General features: G+C 39.6%; 1 protein-coding gene and 1 non-coding gene across 6 annotated transcripts in view; both read right to left on the reverse strand.

Annotated features, from left to right (window-relative positions):
- Nucleotides 1-17,994, reverse strand: part of ptp4a3b (protein tyrosine phosphatase 4A3b) — a 28,727-nt gene that overhangs the window by 1,717 nt on the left and 9,016 nt on the right. For 3 of the 5 annotated variants that reach the window (XM_026926604.3, XM_026926607.3, XM_026926606.3), the window contains exons 2-4: nucleotides 8,092-8,641; nucleotides 7,513-7,605; nucleotides 2,348-2,478 (exon numbers count right to left, since the gene is read on the reverse strand). In XM_026926604.3, the coding sequence (XP_026782405.1) occupies nucleotides 2,348-2,478; nucleotides 7,513-7,605; nucleotides 8,092-8,196 (329 nt within the window). In that variant the 5' untranslated portion in view covers nucleotides 8,197-8,641. The other 2 variants (XM_026926605.3, XM_026926602.2) reach the window with 2 other exon arrangements.
- On the reverse strand, nucleotides 2,485-7,506 carry LOC113534035 (protein tyrosine phosphatase 4A3b). Its single transcript, XR_008301430.1, has 3 exons — nucleotides 6,383-7,506; nucleotides 4,457-4,576; nucleotides 2,485-3,942 (listed from the first exon to the last, which is right to left on the reverse strand). It is a non-coding gene; the product is annotated as a protein tyrosine phosphatase 4A3b (transcript).

Raw genomic sequence — 17,994 nt, forward strand, 5'->3', positions numbered from 1 at the left:
CTAGGCCATTTAAAAAACACTGATCTTTTGGTTAAGCCATTCCTTTGTTGATCTGGATGTATGCTTTTGGTCACTGTTTAGCTGAAAGGTGAAATTCTTTTATATCTTCCTTACTAGCAGATGCCTGAATGTTTTGCACTAAAATTGACTGGTATTTGTAGCTATTCATGATTCCCTCCACCTTGAAAAAAGCCCCATTTCTGGCTGAAGCAGGGCAGCCCTAAAGCATGATGCTGCCACCACCATGCTTCACCATAGGTCTGGTATTCTTTTGGTGATGTGCTGTTTTGCACAAACTTTTTGAAATTAATGTAATTATTATACCTTTTGGAATTGGTCTCTTCAGACCATAACACATTTTGCCACATAGTTTGGGGTTATTTAATTGGGCTTGGATGTTTTTTGTGAGAAAGGGCTTCCATCTATCCGCCCTACCCCATAGCCCAGACATGTGAAGAATACAGAGAGTAGTCAGTACTTGTCAGCTATTCCTGCAGGTCCTTTAATGTTGCCATAGGTCTCTTGGCAGCCTCTCTGGTAAGTTTTTGTCTTGTCCTTTTGTAAATTTTGGAGGAACGTCCTGTTCTTGGTGATGTCACTTTGGTGCTCCATTTTCTCTATTTGTTGATGATGGCCTTTACGATGTTCTATGGTATATCTAATGTTTTAGAAATTCTTTTATACCCCTGTCCTGATCTATATCTTTCAAGAAGTGAGATACCATGCACGCATTGTTAGCTCTTTGTGGACCATGGCTTCAGCAGTCGGATGAAACCCAGAAGATGTGAAGAAAATCCTACAGAAACAGCTGATCTTTATTTGAGGTTAATCCGAATAACTTCACTGATGACAGCTGTATGATAATTACTTTTGGACATGAGATTGAATGTGATTTGTTCATTGTGAACACAGCCACATCCCCAATTATAAAAGGTGTGTACACTTATGCAACCAGGTTATTTTAACTTTTTTATTTTTCTATTTCTCCATGAATTTTTTTCTGATTGTTTTTCACTTGATTTTTATGATTTGTCCATGATTTATCTTGGTTTCATTTTTTTCAGCACAAAAACCTGCCATTTTAACAGTGGTATGAAGACGTGTTATATCCATTGTAGCTCTTTAAAGCACAGCTATCACCTGGTGAATATAAGAAATAGGTTCTTCAGTATGACACAGTTGCCAGAGATCAAGAAAGTGGACAGACTATCATGCAAACAACAAACTCACTTTTACAATGAGACTAAACCTGCTTGTAAAAGAAAGTAAGACCTTTCTGACAAATATACATAAAATATCTTGGACAGGGCAGAAGTAGTCTTACTTTGGTAGCTTTTTTTGCCACTATGTTAAGATGTAAAGATCCAAGGTTACTTAGAAAACAAAATCATTCTAGTCTGAGAAATCTACTTTTACCACTTGGTTCAAAGCTCTGACTTTCCAGTGTATCCAGTGAATACCAACCCAAACAGGCCTCCTACAGATCAACAGCATAACAAACTTGCCCGAGTAAAGCAAACATTGGCTCTCTGTCAAGATGTGCTAGAGGGCTCCCACAGGGCCATCAAACTATGTCAGAAAGCCTGGTGCCTCAGAGAGTCAGAGAGAGAGAGAGAGAGAGAGAGAGAGATGCACAGGTGCCATGAGCTTTGATTATTTCAATGGCCAAATTAGACGGTCACCGATTCTCGCCATTAGTTTTTGTCTGGGTTGTTTTGTTTTAGAAACACAATGTCTGCACAATAGCCTTTCGGCAATTAAAAGAGGTACTTAGCAACAACTTCCTGTTTCATGATCAGATGTCAACCCCTGCACCTCCAATAATAAACTGGAATTAATATCACTTGAGTTAATCTCAGCAAGCAGTTGATTTTGGCAAGGTTTATTGACCCTCACTGAATGAACTTGACCTGATCCTGAGCAGGATGGGCACTTGACAGGGCCTTGGACTGACATTTTGGGGTATTTGGTTAGAAGCTAAATACTATATTATGAGAATAAGTCACAGTATACCAGTCATCCAGAGTTCAAGTGGATCCCCACAAACCAGAGTTTCTGCTAACTCCAGAACAAATGGCCTTTAGTTTTGACTCATTTCAGGGTGAGAGATTTAAAGCTTGAGTTCCACCTACATAAAATTCTACACGTAATGTTACTGATATTCATTTAAAATTAGAATTACTCTCCCTTGCAAATGCTATGGTTAAATTATTTCTTAACTATGATTATGTCATCTCAAATCTCAAAATTCTCAGTCAAATGTTTTTTTGGGACTGTTTGGTCAGAGAAGCCTTGGTTTTTTTTTTACATCCATAAAACAAAGTTTTGTTGACCCGATTCTACTAACCGGCCAAGTCCGGCCACGCAGTGCACAGCCACACAGCTGCCGGGGTCCTCACAGAACTTATTCTTTAGCAGCGAAAGCCAGTCATCCACAATCTTTGTGGGAGGAGGAGCTCCATCATCAAATGGCCAGTCCTGCAGAGAAGGAAAAAAAACATGGCACTGTCAAACAATCATTACTTAGAATATACAACTGACAAGCTCTGGCTTTTGTTTTATGTGAATATAATGTATATATAAGGCATGTCTGTAGAGATCAACAGGAAGCATGGCTGAATATGGGGGAGAGAACAGACAGTAACTAGACAGTACAGAAAAGAGCATGACAGCTATTATCACAGTATGTGCTATGGGAACATGTTATCTGCAGAAGGAGGCCTATCTCAGGCCTTTGACTGAACAGACTCTCTACTATATCTAAATCACACCAACCAGTGAAAAGACTTTGATGACTCCAGTGCGATTCTCACAAGCTGTGCCATGGCAAACATGGCATGTACTGTACCACACACTCATGCTGCTGTCTCTCCCACTTCACTCAGCACCAGCAGGAACAAGGACACCACAGTATTTAGCTGCAAATCTAAGAACTGAATCAGATATGGCAGGATAATGCCGTGCAAGCATGCTAAACAGAAAAATGTTTCTCAAGGAGATCTGTGATACAACGTTATAATACCAACATAAGATATATTATAAATACATTCTTTACATAACCAACACATTTGAGTCTTATTACAGGGGGAGCTGGCCATGTAATGTGAATAGAAAAGCACAACAGGACATCAGAATTACTTTGCATTTCTATGGCAATGCCTTCAGAAGAATGGCAAGCTGACTTGCATTCCTATTTAAGACCATTGCTATCATCTAGCAGCTAAAACACTTATTTCTGGTGTAATTTAAAGCGATGGTGCACAGAATTTTTTCAAAATAATAAATACATTATTATTGAGTCAGGGGAGAAAAAACAATTCTGAAATTTCTGAATTGCTGAATTGCTGTGAGTCACTGACAATCCTGTAATAGTAATTCACTCAGTGCTGTGTCAGAGGTACTGGCTCAAAACTGGCAGAATAGTTGTATGCATACATCGTATGCCAGTTTAGATAAACCAAATGACACCACGTCCCATCTCCGGGCATTAAAGGAGTCTGACTCCATGGTGATTGGCAAGAGCCACAGCCAATCAGGAGTGAGAGAGTATTAACAAAGCAAATGGGAGTAGGAGAGTAAAAGTGTCTGACATTATACTGTAATAAGAAAAAAAGGATTCAAGACTGACAGAGTATTAGATTTTTTTTCTTGCTGAACAGGTAAGACATTTATTTGTTCTCTAATTTGGTGGGACATTAATAAATGATAGGTGACAGTCTGTTGTGTAGTTTGTATTGTTACTCAGTTGAGAAGTTGTTTAGCTCACAAACTCACGATTGCCGGCTAGTGACTAGAACAACAACAGCTGTTTGTGTTTATCTGTATTTTTGTTTTCCAAATTCAGTTATATTGGGCAAGATTGAGTGATTCAAGCCATCTGCTTACCTGATCTGTGTCTAACCTGCTAACACTATCTGGTTTATGCCAAACTTCTTTGACAGGCTGGAGAACAAAATATACAGATGTCATTTTCAAGCACAGCAACCAACCAGTGATTACTGATGCAGTTAAAGAAAAACAGAATTAGGAAGACATATTAATATATGTACATAATATATGTAATAACAATAACGTTCATATGAGATTAATGAAAGTGGTTCTTCTACAAGTAGTTTCCAAAGGTACTTTTCTGCCAATAAGGGAAAAATTATAAAATCTTACAAGCTGTAGCTTTAAACAAAGTAGTATTCTAGACTTGTGGGAGAAAACCTCTTAATGTAGTAAATGTAAACAGTTACCAGTAACTACCCACTCTGCTCTTGAGTTAAAAATAACAGTTAAATCCTGTAAGCGGGTAATAGCTCCCCCCACTTGTCTGGTTTGTCCACAGTAAGCTATTAATTCCAAGAGGCCATGTTGTGCTTGCTATATGCTCCGGGAAAGCAGGTCGGTCTCCAGTCCCAGCCCTGCAGGCTAATTGTAGCAAATGCTTTGGCATTTTCCTTGAATCACATACCTGCTATTTCTCCAGCAACTGGACTCTCCTGTTACAAGAAAGGGAGAAGCCTTAGGCACCTGTTTCCCATCAGCAAACGTTTCCATTTTCAAACACTCCAAGTCTCACTGCTACACCTCCCTTCAAAAAGAATTTTTTTTTTTCAGACTGCAACTCAAAGAAATGCTGACAGAAAGATCTCAGGTGATAGTAAGATTTTAACACTATTGCCTGTTGCAGCCATAGTCATAAATTGTAATGTAACTTACTTAACGCTAACATGCTGCCAAGAAACATGCACTTCTACTCAACCCTAACGGTCAAGTACTTTTTTATCTTCACACTAAGAGATTAACTTTGGTGTATTTTAAGGGTTCCTCTATTTACTAAGGCTTGCTGTAGTGTTTTCCAGTCTCCACTACCTGTCTACAAATAGTAGCTGGCAGCCCGTCAGACATAAATCCACAGATCATAGGGCTATTCAGAGAACACTATGCCTCTTGTTAAACCAAAACAGTCAGTATGCCAACACGTTTGACCCAGGTAACCTCAGTTCAGACACAAGTACCAAAACACTGATGTAATCGACAGTACTTAATGAGTAAAATGATACTTGTAACAGTGAAAATCACAGGACACATTAAAAGGGATTTTCAATCAAAGTTGTCAGCTCTGGATTAATGGGGAGAACTTCTCAGCGTTCCAAAGTAATAAGTGAGAGAATACAAAGTGCAAGAGGAAGGCAGCTCGCATGCTACTTCGCACTGAACACACTAAATATTCTAAAGAAATACAGTTGGACAGCATTCAAAGTAGTGAAATGCTCTAGACTGAGCTTGTGCAATGTTATTTGATAAGGTGATCAATCGGTTGCAAGATGCTGAGCCTTCTAGAGATGGCACAAACCTTAACAAGAGCACAAACAAAATGATAACTTTTTGTCATATTTATTTCTGCTTAGAAAATCTGTAACATTCAGCAACATGACAAACACGGGGTCTTCCACCGAAGCCATGAGCAGTTCAGCTTTTCTAAAGACATAAATAGTCCCATGAACAATTTTTCTTGATTTTGTGTTCTCCTAACAGCACTGAGGAGGAGGTGGTTTTATATAACTTGGCTGTGCTGTGTGCCTCACATGCACTGTTTTTTATTTCCTTTTTTTACGGAGTAACAGTAAAGCCTGGAGTACAGCTAAACTGGAAAAATCCATCCAGAATCAACTTAAATGCAGCTGTGTAATTCTCATCCAGGAATGGGAGGGACAGAGAGCAAGAGATAGAGTAGATATAGTAAGGGAGAAAAAAGCAAGGAGAGCAAGGGGGAGTGAGAGAAAGTTCTGACGTTAGCGGGAAAATCATGGAGGGAATCCCCTTTCAGACCAGCTGAGAGCTGCAGAGAGGTTACTTCTACTTGAGACGGGTTTATACTTGCTTTTAACTAGGTATACGCAAGATGGCTGCCGCACATTTCCTGTGCATGTCAGAAAATGCTATGTGTCTGTATTGTGCAGTACCTGTGTAAATAGTAGCGGAAATGTCAATAGCGCACAGTGTCCACAACAGACTGAAGGCACTGGAGCTCGAGTCTCAAATCTCACACTTACATATTATTATAGTTAATTATTATTAGACAGTTAATACTAGAATTAATACAAACTGATTTCCCTATTATGGTTAGTTGCCCCTCGTGTAGCCTTCAAACCTACCAAAAAGTTTGATTTCAGCACCATCTTTAGGATCATCTAGATTAATAAATACTAAAACGTAAGGTCATAGTTTGCTATTTGAGATCAGCAACAACTGACAACAATCAGAATGACAGTGGAGAAACTAACCAAGCTCATTTGTGTGTTTAACATCTCCATGCTGCTGCACAACGACAAATGTTTCCAGAATAACTGGCAAGAAGTAGATAAACATTTTACAGGCCGACATGGAAACTTACTGGATAGGGATGTTTTGGCTCTGATGTGCCATTCTAGTGAATGTTGCATTTAGTCCTCTAGACATACATAAGGTGGGAGGTCAAGGTTGTGAACAATACTGCTGCTGTGTCTGCATGGACACACATAGTTATGAGTTAAGAATAAACCCTTAGTAAATACTCTCATTTTCACAAAATATCTTTGGTACCTATGTGTGTAATCAAGGTCATCATCAACAGGGAAAATCTGGAACTGATTTGAACATCTACAGTCTGACAGGCTTTTCGTAAGGCTTTTGTTACTGTTTAAACTGTTGCTAAGACCATATACATAGAGCAAAGTGCTCTGATGCAAACAAACAAAAGGAAATAAGTTGTTCTTTGTCAGAGTAGGCAAAAAGGTATGCAGATCAAACTATTCTAGAGTGCTACAGTAGACCAAAGGAGCAACAGCCATGTGTAATAGTAGATAGAAATAGTAGAGGTACACTATATGGCCAAAAGTATGTGGACTCCTGAACATCACACCCATATGTGCTTATCAAACATCCCATTCCAGATTCATTCCACCCTTTGCTGATATAATATCCTACACTCTTCTGGGAAGGCTTTCCTCTAGATTTTGGAGCATGGCTGTGAGAAATTGCCCATTCAGCCACAAGAGCATTAATGAGGTTGGGCACTGATGTCAGGCAAGGAGGCCTGGGGCACAGTCAGCATTCCAGTTCATCCCAAAGGTGTGCAGTGGGGTTGAGGTCAGAGCTCTGTGCAGGCCACTTAAGTTCTTCCAAACCAACCTTGGCAAACCATGTCTTCATGGACCTCACTTAGTGCACAGGGGTGCTGTCATGCTGAAGTGCACAGGGGTGCTGTCATGCTGAAGCATGTTTGATCCTCATAGTTCCAGTGAAGGGAAATTGTAATGCTACAGCATACAAAAACATCCTATAAAACTGTGAGCTTCAACAGTTTGGGGAAGAACCACATATGGGTATGATGGTCAGGTGTCCACATATTTATATATAGTGTAGTTAGCTGTTTTGTCTGTGAGGTTAATGGAGTAGACACATAGAACATGCATAGTGATCGGTGTTAGTTTGAACAGGGCAGCTATCTACAGCACAGGATTTTAAGCACAGCATAGCGCTCACCATGACTGTGATGCCATCTTTCTCCAGTGGTGTCTTGTCATATGTTACTTCACACACTCGCACCACTGTGGTTGCACCATACTTCTTCAGATCCTACAAATTTAAGACACAGTTACTTTGCACCAGCAGGACAAAACTAGTATGAAAACACAGAATAAAATCCATGCTAGTATAAGCTTTAAGGTAATGGTATTATGTTTTTTATTCTACCAATTAAACCCCCCTGTGTAACCTCACTACACATCAATAGTAACACAATGTTTTCTAGAAAGCTCTTGATAGTAACATACTTTTTACAGCACTGAGATATAATAGTGAAACGTTTCTAGAGGAAGTCCTGCAGGGAAAATCTTATCTCGGTACTGTTATTGTGCTATTAATTGTATGTGTGTGACAATTTTTTTTTTTGCAAATAATTACAAACTGAATTCACTGGAAGCAGCAGATTTGATGTCACATTTTGTACAGATCTTACTGTATTCTATTCTACTTATAGTGTATTTTTATTGTATACTTGGGAAGTTGCTCACAAACCTATATATGGTGATATACAATGTGTATTATAGAAATGCTTCTCACCTCTATAAAGGAGCTCAGAGTGGCATTGGTTGGATTGTGTGTGATCAGAAAGCGCATGTTTTTGTAGCAGACTTCAACAGGGGCCGGTCGGTTCATCCTGGCCATGTCTGAGAGCCAGCCACACTGTGGGCTGAGCCAGCGTCCTGTGGGTAAAACACACCCACTAGCAGCCCTACACTATCTGTCTGATTGACAGTGCTACTCTCACTCTTCTGTCACCGATGAACACCTCAGGAGGCTCCTGCTATCTATCAGTATGAATAAAAACAGTTGCCTGTTTCTCCGATACGCTAGTAGGATCAGACATGGGCCGGAGCAGGGTGGAGCACTGTCCAGTAGCCCTGAGCCACAGCTCCCCTTAACCCATCTGGTGTTTAGTGAGATCAGGAGTCAATAGGGCCGGAGCGAGCCAGGCAGTGAAGGCGTTTGTGTTCAGCGGGCAAAGACAGAGCAGTGTCACCTGGGTTCAGGCCTTACGATGTTGGGCGTGGCAGTAGTCACCGCTGCCCTGCAAGAACTCCATCAACATTCAAGAGGATGAGGAAAAGAGCTGCAGGAGAAAGAAAAAGAGAGGGCTCCTTGTCAGTGATGTGGATTTATACAATATATAATTCTGTTCACACAATTCTGTTCACAAGTGTATATGAGAGAGAGAGAGAGAGAGAGAGAGAGAGTACTGCATGCACACTGATCCAAAAAAAACACAACATTTACTTCAGCTACCACAACAAAAAGCTTTGCATTTGCATGGAGTTTAAATGTTTTCTCCATTCAACAACCATGCCATTCTTATAACAACACAAAAATCACCCAACTTTTCAAAGGCATTTTAGTCGCTTTTTCTCTCCATATGTTTTTCTGCACAAACTGCATGAGAGCATGGTGTCAGCTGTTTACAGAGAATTGTTTGCACTGGTTTCTTCCACCCAAAACTGTCCTGTTGTATGGTTAGCATGCACACTCCTGTGTAGTTATTGTATATTTCTGCACTTGTCTCACGCTGGTGTGAGACAAGCGCAGAAATATACAGTAACTACACAGGACTTTCTGTAGTCCTGCGCACTGTCCTGCTGCAGTAAGTGCTGCACCATGGTCCTGAAGAAACATTTCCTTCCAATGTATACCAGATATACGGACTAATAGTTATAAATAAAATGAAACGATAAAATCCCAATAAAACCCACTTGACCTGACTTGTGGGCAAAACTCTAATATTTAATCATAAAGTAGCACTGATACTACTTGCTGTTGTATACTCTTAATAAAATCCGACAGAAAGCTGCTAACAGGTTCTAGATTTTTCGAAGAGGAGAATGAAATGCGGAAAAATCCCGCTCACCTGTATCAGCGTCTCGAAACAGTAAACAGAGAAAACGCTCCAAACGAGTGGCGACTCGAGTGGCGCCAACACGAGTGTCTTTATAAGGAATTACCACGTCAAAGGAAAGTAGTAAACCGAAATGTCACGGAGAAAAATCAGCTCGTGTTTCCGCTCAGCGGCAGCGCGTTTACCTTCTCGTCAGCTGCAGAGTGCAGAGTGAGCGGGCGCGCGCGCTTCTGCCCTGAACCGGTCCGAGCTGCCCTGGTCGCGCATATGACACTGACAGCGCGCGCTGCTAATGTCACAACCAAATGCACTCTAATGCTCTTAGTCCGAGTGGCAGGTCTCCACCACCCCCCTTCCTCTCACTCCCTTTCACCCCTTCTCTCGATCTCCGGCTACGGCAAACCGAGAACTGATAAGCGCTAACGAAGCGACAGGTGTTAAATCACACCGTTTTTACAGGCAAACTGCACTTTTCTCTTCACATACACTATATCTGAGGATCTAAAACTTCTCAGTCGGGGACTCCTTTAACTGTAAAACCCCTTCAATACTGTTTTTTTCCCCAAACTTAAAAATCAGCACATAATTTAGATGTGTTTCATTTCTGAACTTCTCAGTCATAGAACCCATTTCCACCAGTGTAATAAAATTAGAAAAGCTGCAGACCCCCTGGCTATGCTTCACAGACCCCTGGGGAATCATATCCCACTCTGAGAACCAAGGCTCTATATATTTAGAAATAAAAAGGAATAGAGAGACTCTCCAGTAAACATTAAGCATGATGAATTTCAGACATGCAGAAACTGGGCTTTTCCTATAACTGTAATATAGTGTTAACTTGCATATACATATATATGTGTGTGTGTGTGTGTGTGTTAGTCTTCAAGGCCTTGGGAAATTTTGATCCTAAATGTATATGATGCAGTTAGTACAAGTGCAGGTTCTAATAAAGGGTAGCAATGCATTAAAAGTAATGTAGTAATACACGGCATTTCCCTTACTTCAACAGCAACACCTCCACTGAAAGCAAAACAAACTTTTGTAACCCTAACCCTAGTCCCGATTCCAACTGTTCTGAGTTTCACAAGGATGTTGGATGTGGGACAACTTGCTAGTGACTGGGTGATTCTGGGTGACACTGATGTCCCCTGTCTTTCCTCAGTTTTATCAGGCATACTCCCATTCCCTTTAAAGTATCTAAAACATGTCTATCTATTTCTTGATCACAAGCTGGAGCTCCCATTCACAAAAGCAGGGGAAAAAAGGAAAAAGCAGTTAGTACAAAGGACCCAGAGGACACACCTGTGAATCATGAAAACCTTCTTTGTGCATCATTTCACATCGTTAAACCGATCCTGCTGCTAAGCTCCCCTTGCTGTAAACAAGTTTACACACAAGATTACCTGCAATGCTTTTCCCAGAAGCCATGGATGGGGTTCAAACAACAAATTTAAGTGGAAGCTTGCATGCCGGTGGCATCCTGAAGGGCAAGGGGTTCACAAAAGCGATCAAAGAGAATTCAACAAATCATACGTGGCACATTCAAAGATAGAGTTATAAACACATGATGGAGAGAAATGTAGTTTTGGCACAAGTGATAATTTTTTGGTTTCAGATCAAACATCTGCCTCAGAAAAGAAACTAAACTTGGCATTTTACATGTGTGATACAACTCTGAATGACACATACAGACATGACATGACAAGTAAGGCAGAATATAATCCAAGCACACTTGTACTGTTAAACATGCACTCAAATACAACAGGAAGATATCTTACATTTTAAATGAATATAACAATTAAAGGCAAAAATAAACTTTGCATAGCTAAACAAACACTAAAAACAAACCTACAGAAGCTATGTGAGGCATGGTGTGAAGAGGCTTTCAGAGTTAAGTGGGACAGAAGGACATGAGCACATAGAAGGTCTTAATCAGAAACATGAGGCAGATAAGAAGCTCAATAAGCTTCAAGAGCCAGGCCAAATCGTGTACACTCGATGAGACCTGCTTAGAGACAAATGCAACATGTTCCAAAGACATAGAAAATATAGGATGGTTCAACAGCCATCCAAATATAAACCTAATGCTCAGGTCAATACGTGACAGTCGTTTAGAATAGAGGGTTCAGAGAAGCAAATCCTATAAACCAGCACTTATTCAACATGAGAAGAGTTTCATCTCTTCACAACTTAGATCACATGACATCTATTCAAGTGTTCACTCATGCCCTTTCAATATCATGGCCAGCAAATGCCATCAAATCACACTTAATAAATAGCACCTAATTGAAATGCATGCCACCTCTTCCAAAAATACCAAAACCACAAGCTTCATTCCACACAGCATTAGAATACCTCGCAGCTTCTAACAGCATACACTGGAAGCAAAACAAAGAACAATAATGCAACTACTTGAAGACACTCAAAGAAAGAGAGCAAGCTGCTGGACTGTTAAACAGGCCTGCAGGTGTGAACCTGTGTTTGACAGGATGAGAGCTGAGGCCTGGGCCTGCATTGTTCGTTAACGTTTCTCCAGGCCACTTGATTGTGGAGCTGATCTACAGGCCACCACGGCTTTCATGGCCACCTGTGTTCTAAATTTAACCCCACCAGCTGCCACCTAATAAATTTAGCCAGGGCTGAAATGAAGAAAGCCTCTATGTTTTAGATAACTCAGGGACATGGGGATGACTTGTTTTGAAAGAGGAGTATCCTTTAAGATGTAGAAGCTGCCCTGGATGACCGCCATTTTCATGACAGGCTTAAATAATTGCCTGTGCGAAAATGTAGATGTAGTCTGTGTCAGTGTAACTCAGTACGGTTTGGCATTTGAAAATGGATTCCCGCAGAGAGTCCTTCCCCGAAAAGTACGTCCCCAGTTTTGAAAGGCCCCTCTATGCTTGGAGGCATTTCAAATAACTCGCAAAGGTGTAAATTTAAATATAGCAGTTTTTACCATATCTAGAAATATGTTCTTTATCCAAAAAAAGTTATTTCAGCACAAAACAGAAATAACTGCAATCAGCAAGATGTTTTCAAAAAATAAAAAGTACTACACACTAGAAGCCAAAGAGTTAACAGACTTGCTGTAGTGCTCCTGTGATAACTCCTGCAGGCATGTGTAATTGACATTTTCATGTTTCATGTGGCTATTGTTGTAAGTTTTTTCAAAACTCGACTGTAAACATGAATGACAAGGATAACCTTTAAAAGTATGCATATTGCACAAGCACACGGTGGCATAAAATAAGAATTCCAGAGCACAAGCAGGGTCTTACTGGAAAGTCCATTGTTGGACTTAGGAAGGCATACATGCAAAGTTGTTTACACAGAGTTATGTACACAGAAAGTCAGATCAAGCTTATGCATAAAGCCCAAAATCAGTTCTTAATGGGCTTTACATTTCTTAAAGGCCCTTACTGATTGGCAAGTGTTTTGTTGTGACCCATCCAACCTGAGAGACAAAACCAGGACTCACGAGAGTCCGATGTTTTCAGTGACATGAGTAACATGCAAATCCACACACACAAAATACTACATACAGTTTAAAGCTCAACACTGACAGGTACCATGGGGCTGATTTAGTGGAGATTTAAATGAGTTTTGCCACAAACACCAAAGCTGGTGCTGAATGACTTCCCACTGCTTCTCTGAGGAGTGTTGGCAAGCAAATGTAGAATACCAACAGACTAATTTAATTGTTTTTGTGACTAAACCTAAACCTGCCTTTTCAACTGCTTGCTTGCCCTTAAATAGCTGAAAGAGACCGTAACTACCCAGTAGCTTTATCTTTATCCCTTTTAACCTGCTGTACCTGATAGAGCACAAAGAATGGAAGTATGAATAATATAATCCATGTGGGAACAGTGAGATCATCTTGTCAGTCCTGTTATAATTTGACACACCTAAATGCCAATCATGCTCAACAGATTATAAAACATGACCATCTTTTTGGAGAAGCATAACAAAAAAGAGAGCACAACCAAAAAGGTCAACCATCTCTCATACAATGGCTATCTGTCCACATAAAGTCCTGCTGAACTGACAAGCAATCTCAGAGTACAGGTGATCAATTTCAAAACTACTGTGTAAGAATTAGTTACAAACATATTTAGAGTCAATTTTATTGTTCACATATGCAAAATTTGTGTGGCGGCCTGGGAAAACCTCTTGGATGTCGCTGTTTCTGAATTCTGGCAAAAAAGATGAAAAAATTGGTTTTGGACAAAGTATAAACCCTGTAACTTATGCTGCATTCCACTAAAGGTAGTAACTTGTAATTTCCAACCTCCAACTACGAGAAAACAGCCCTTTACCTTGGAATTCCTACTCGGGAACTGAGGACAGTCTCAGCAAGTGATGTCAAAACAACATGGCTGCTCACAGCATGAACAGTAAACAAAGCAGAATTTCTTACCTTTAAATGCGTTATGTTGTATATACAAGTATTTGCTTTATAACAATCAACAGAGAGACACATTTTTTTGTTAAATCTAAAACATTGACTATACAGTTTGCTGTTTTGTGGTGGACATTAATCTTCACCCATCACAGTGAGCTAGCTACCATGTTGCTAACAAAAGACCAACTAGGAAGTGTCCATTATTTCCCCACTTTGTAGTTCAGATGCACGGGGGTCAAAAAAAGACATCATTCCGAGTTCCCCCTTCTGAGATAAGTCGAATGAAGCAATATTTGGACACATTAACTTTAAGAAACCATATTCACCAATGTGGAAGTGTTTTTATTAGCATTCTAACCTTGCCTAGGTTATGTTCCTGTAAACATCATGTTGGGTAAGGAGTCAGATTAACAAGCATGGTGGTAAAAACAGTCACCCTGCCTAAAGATGTCTAAACGTTTGCAAGTGTGAGTTCCTCACACAGTGAATGTCAGACTTTGTAAGTTGTTGGATAGTTATGTGGCAAAGCTAAATGGATATAAGCTTAATCAATTCACTGTATAATCAGATACCAGCCATCAAAGTGTCCGTGAGGATCACAGAATGGAATGTTTAAATGCAATTTTCTTTCTTTTCTCTTTTGGAGGTAACTGGATTTTAAAATGTTATAACTTTATTTGTCATACACGCAAAAGAGAATCTTATTTCAACTCTTATTTCAGCTTTTGCAAAACTAAATATAGTTGGTAATGTCCAGATTTCACCATGAATAAAGATTTAGACAAATCTAAAGAATTAGTCTTCTACTTTGCTACCATTACTCATATCAGCAGATGTAATGACAGCTCTCTACGACTCCCTGTGTGTCCCTGCTCTTTTCAGTGTAGTAAATTTTTGCACAGCTAACCGTAAAATCTATCAATTCAGTGAATATGTACATTTCAATCACTGTAGTTGTCTCAGGTTCTATTCAGACAGGGAGTCACAACGACACTCTGTAGAAGCTTGATCTGAAAAGTTTTTGACTTCGGCAGCTTTATTTTCAAAACAGTATGGACTATAATTACCCACAGGAATACATTATAGTGCCATAGGTGGCCCAAATACTTCATATTATATGCATACTGATCACCATCAGCCATAAACCACAGAAAGGTTTGAATACCTGCTGCCTTGTGAGAAAGATTTTGGATGGCTGCTGCCAAGTCATTTGTTATTGATCACATTTTTTGTTATTTTACAGTAATCATTCTAAACAAGAACACACATCATCCTTAGCTTTTTCTATAGTCCATACAGAGGACCATGTGGTTTTCTAGCTGAGCCCACTCTAAAGGTAAATGTCACAAACAGAGTCGGTTCACTAGGCAGAGCAGAAGGACAACTGCAAAGGTCTGCTAATTTTGCCTTGTAAAACAATATGAGGCAGATAGGCAAGAAGCAGAGCCTGATTTGCATGCTTCATTTTGAGTCAATGAGGAAGTAAATGCAGGTCAGAAGAGATAATTGATGGGCTAAACAAAAACCCTGAACTCCCAGCTGACTTTGAATTGTGAAGGGTTGGGGTGGAGGCCATGTACCTTGACTGATGTATAACCATGATTTAGCTTGTACTTTAGGGAGCCTTAAATTGAGCTGAATGTCTCCTGTTGTCACTAATGCTGCATTCCAGGCAAAGTTGCACTTTGTAATTCCCCGCCTACAACTCAACTAGTCAACTTGGGATAGTCTTCTCAACTACGACTTCCTTCCCCGTATACAGAGTGACGTCAAATCAACATGGCCGTGCACACTAGGAACAGTGTAAAGTCCCCCTTCTCTACTTTTAAATTAGTTTATAGCAGTATTGCTATAACATCCATTAATATACAGACACAGTACTTGGTTAAATCTATAACACTGACGCTACTAATTGCTGTTTTGAAAGGGTAATCATCAACATTAGAGTTATCACTAACATTAGTTGGCCAGCTTGTTGCTAACTCTACTTGCTATTGTCAGCTGTTATTGCTGTTCTGCAATTTCAGTCTAAAATGTTGCACGTCTAAAATGAATGTGTAAAGTAGAACAGTGCCCGTAGCCACTCAGGCCTGTAACTGTAAAAGTGTGGTTAAAATAGCTTTTCACGAACTTCAGACGAAAGGGCAACATCGTTTACCAGTTTGGATGCTGAAATCAATATGCACATCACTGCTGTATTCTAATACAGCTGACAAAAAGCGAAGAGAAGCCACATTGCTAATTCTTTTTCTCACAGACAAACACTGTGGCAAAACTGACTACCATATTGACTATCATTATGATTATTAACAGTCTATAACAGGAATATGCTAGAATTTTCAAACTTAATCTCCATCTGCTACATCTGCAGTATATGTCTGATTATCACGGTTATTAATTTTGACATGCTTCCTGGTAATGAGAAAAGAACAAAACAACCCTGGGGCTACGAGGCGGCAACGTTACCTGTTGTGCCACTGTGCCACCCATTAATTTGTCAGTCAAAGGTATTTGTTATTCAAGCTCAAAATCTGTACAATTCCTATTTTTTGAGAAATGAACTCTTTGAGAGAGTGTTTATATGTTGCCAGTACAGCACAAAGTAATCCCAGAAGTACTTCAGATACCACAGAACCATAGGAAAGCATGAAACTGCTACAGATATAGTGTATAGGTTTCCTAAAACAGTAAGAACAGTTATAAACAATCAATTATTTTGTCAAATCATCCTTGACACAGCCTTGATTGAATGTGCCTATTTAATTATAATTTTTAAATGGTAAATTAAAAAGATCCTCCATTCTGTATTCACAAACACTGCAACCATCTCTCATCTCATCCCGGCAAAAAATCCCTCTTTACTTTAACTGATAATTAAGTTAAGCAGGATAATATATGAATCATCAATATGTTATAAAATAAAATAATACACTATATTAAAACACAATGGTCAACACTTTATTTGTCATGGTTAAAGACTGACGTGTAAAAATGGCATTCTGATAAATAACCTATACTTTTACTGATAAAACTGAATATTTTTGTTTGTATGTTAAAAACTTCTGGGTGTAACAAGATTAAAAAAAACACACTGAACAATATGATCATGAACAATATGATCATGTAATTAAATGTATCCAAAACAAGTTCCTTCCCACCGAAATAAATTACACTCAACATCTTCATTATCAACATCTTCATGTTCCCAGTCACCTGTATATGACGACTACTATATTCATGACTATGACTACATTCTCCCACTAGCAAACCAAGAATTTGAAGCATCCCAGAGTCATTCATGAGAGAGGTCTACGTGCATCTACACACACTAGCTGCGCAAAAATAAACAGCCTTTTTCAGGAGTCCCCCAGTGAGTCCTTTTTGGACTCTGCATTTGGTGTACAATTAAAGCTATTTGTTTTGACTTCAAACTGATTCATAAACTGTTTGGACATAAAGGCAGGCATGCAAAAACGGCAGTCGTTTTCTGCACATTAATCTGCAGTCAATTCTTCCCTCCATAAATCCCACAAGGACGACCTTATCCTGTCCCAGCATGACCCAAGATGAAAAATAACAAGGAATTAAAACCATACACCTAACAAGATGTTTCAGCGGCTCCCTTTAGTTGTGAGAGATCTAATGTGAACTGGGGCTCTGGGTAGTCTCAATGCCCCTGTGAATCCATGTGTTTATCTTTAGGACAGAGCTTGGAGTTCTGTTCTAACATAAATGCAAATGATGCTTAGAGAAAGCAATTCCCACAATAAGACTGGCCCGCTGGTGGCGGAACTTGGCAGAATCCCCACAGGAAGCATTTCCTTTCATTGTGTGTCTGTGTGCTGGCCAGAGAGATCACTGAGGAGCGTGTTGACACCGTGATCACTCCACTTTCTCTCATTCTCTCTTGCATGCCGGAACTACACGGAACTATTTTCCATATCTATAAATTTGCTGTCTATCACAAACAGCTTAAAAAAAAAGTCACTTATTGGACTTGTCATACTCATCCTTAATTGTCTCCTATGAATACAGTGAACTACTTCCTTCAATGTGATGTGGTGTGTTTACACTTAAGAATACTATGATAGACATGAACTCTCATGCAAATAAATGCAAAGCAGCTTTTACTGCTGTTGAAACATGACCTCAGTTGCCTGAATTACCACAAGAT

The sequence above is a fragment of the Pangasianodon hypophthalmus genome, chromosome 1 (genome assembly GCF_027358585.1).
Source record: "Pangasianodon hypophthalmus isolate fPanHyp1 chromosome 1, fPanHyp1.pri, whole genome shotgun sequence".
NCBI classification, from domain to species: Eukaryota; Metazoa; Chordata; class Actinopteri; order Siluriformes; family Pangasiidae; genus Pangasianodon; species Pangasianodon hypophthalmus.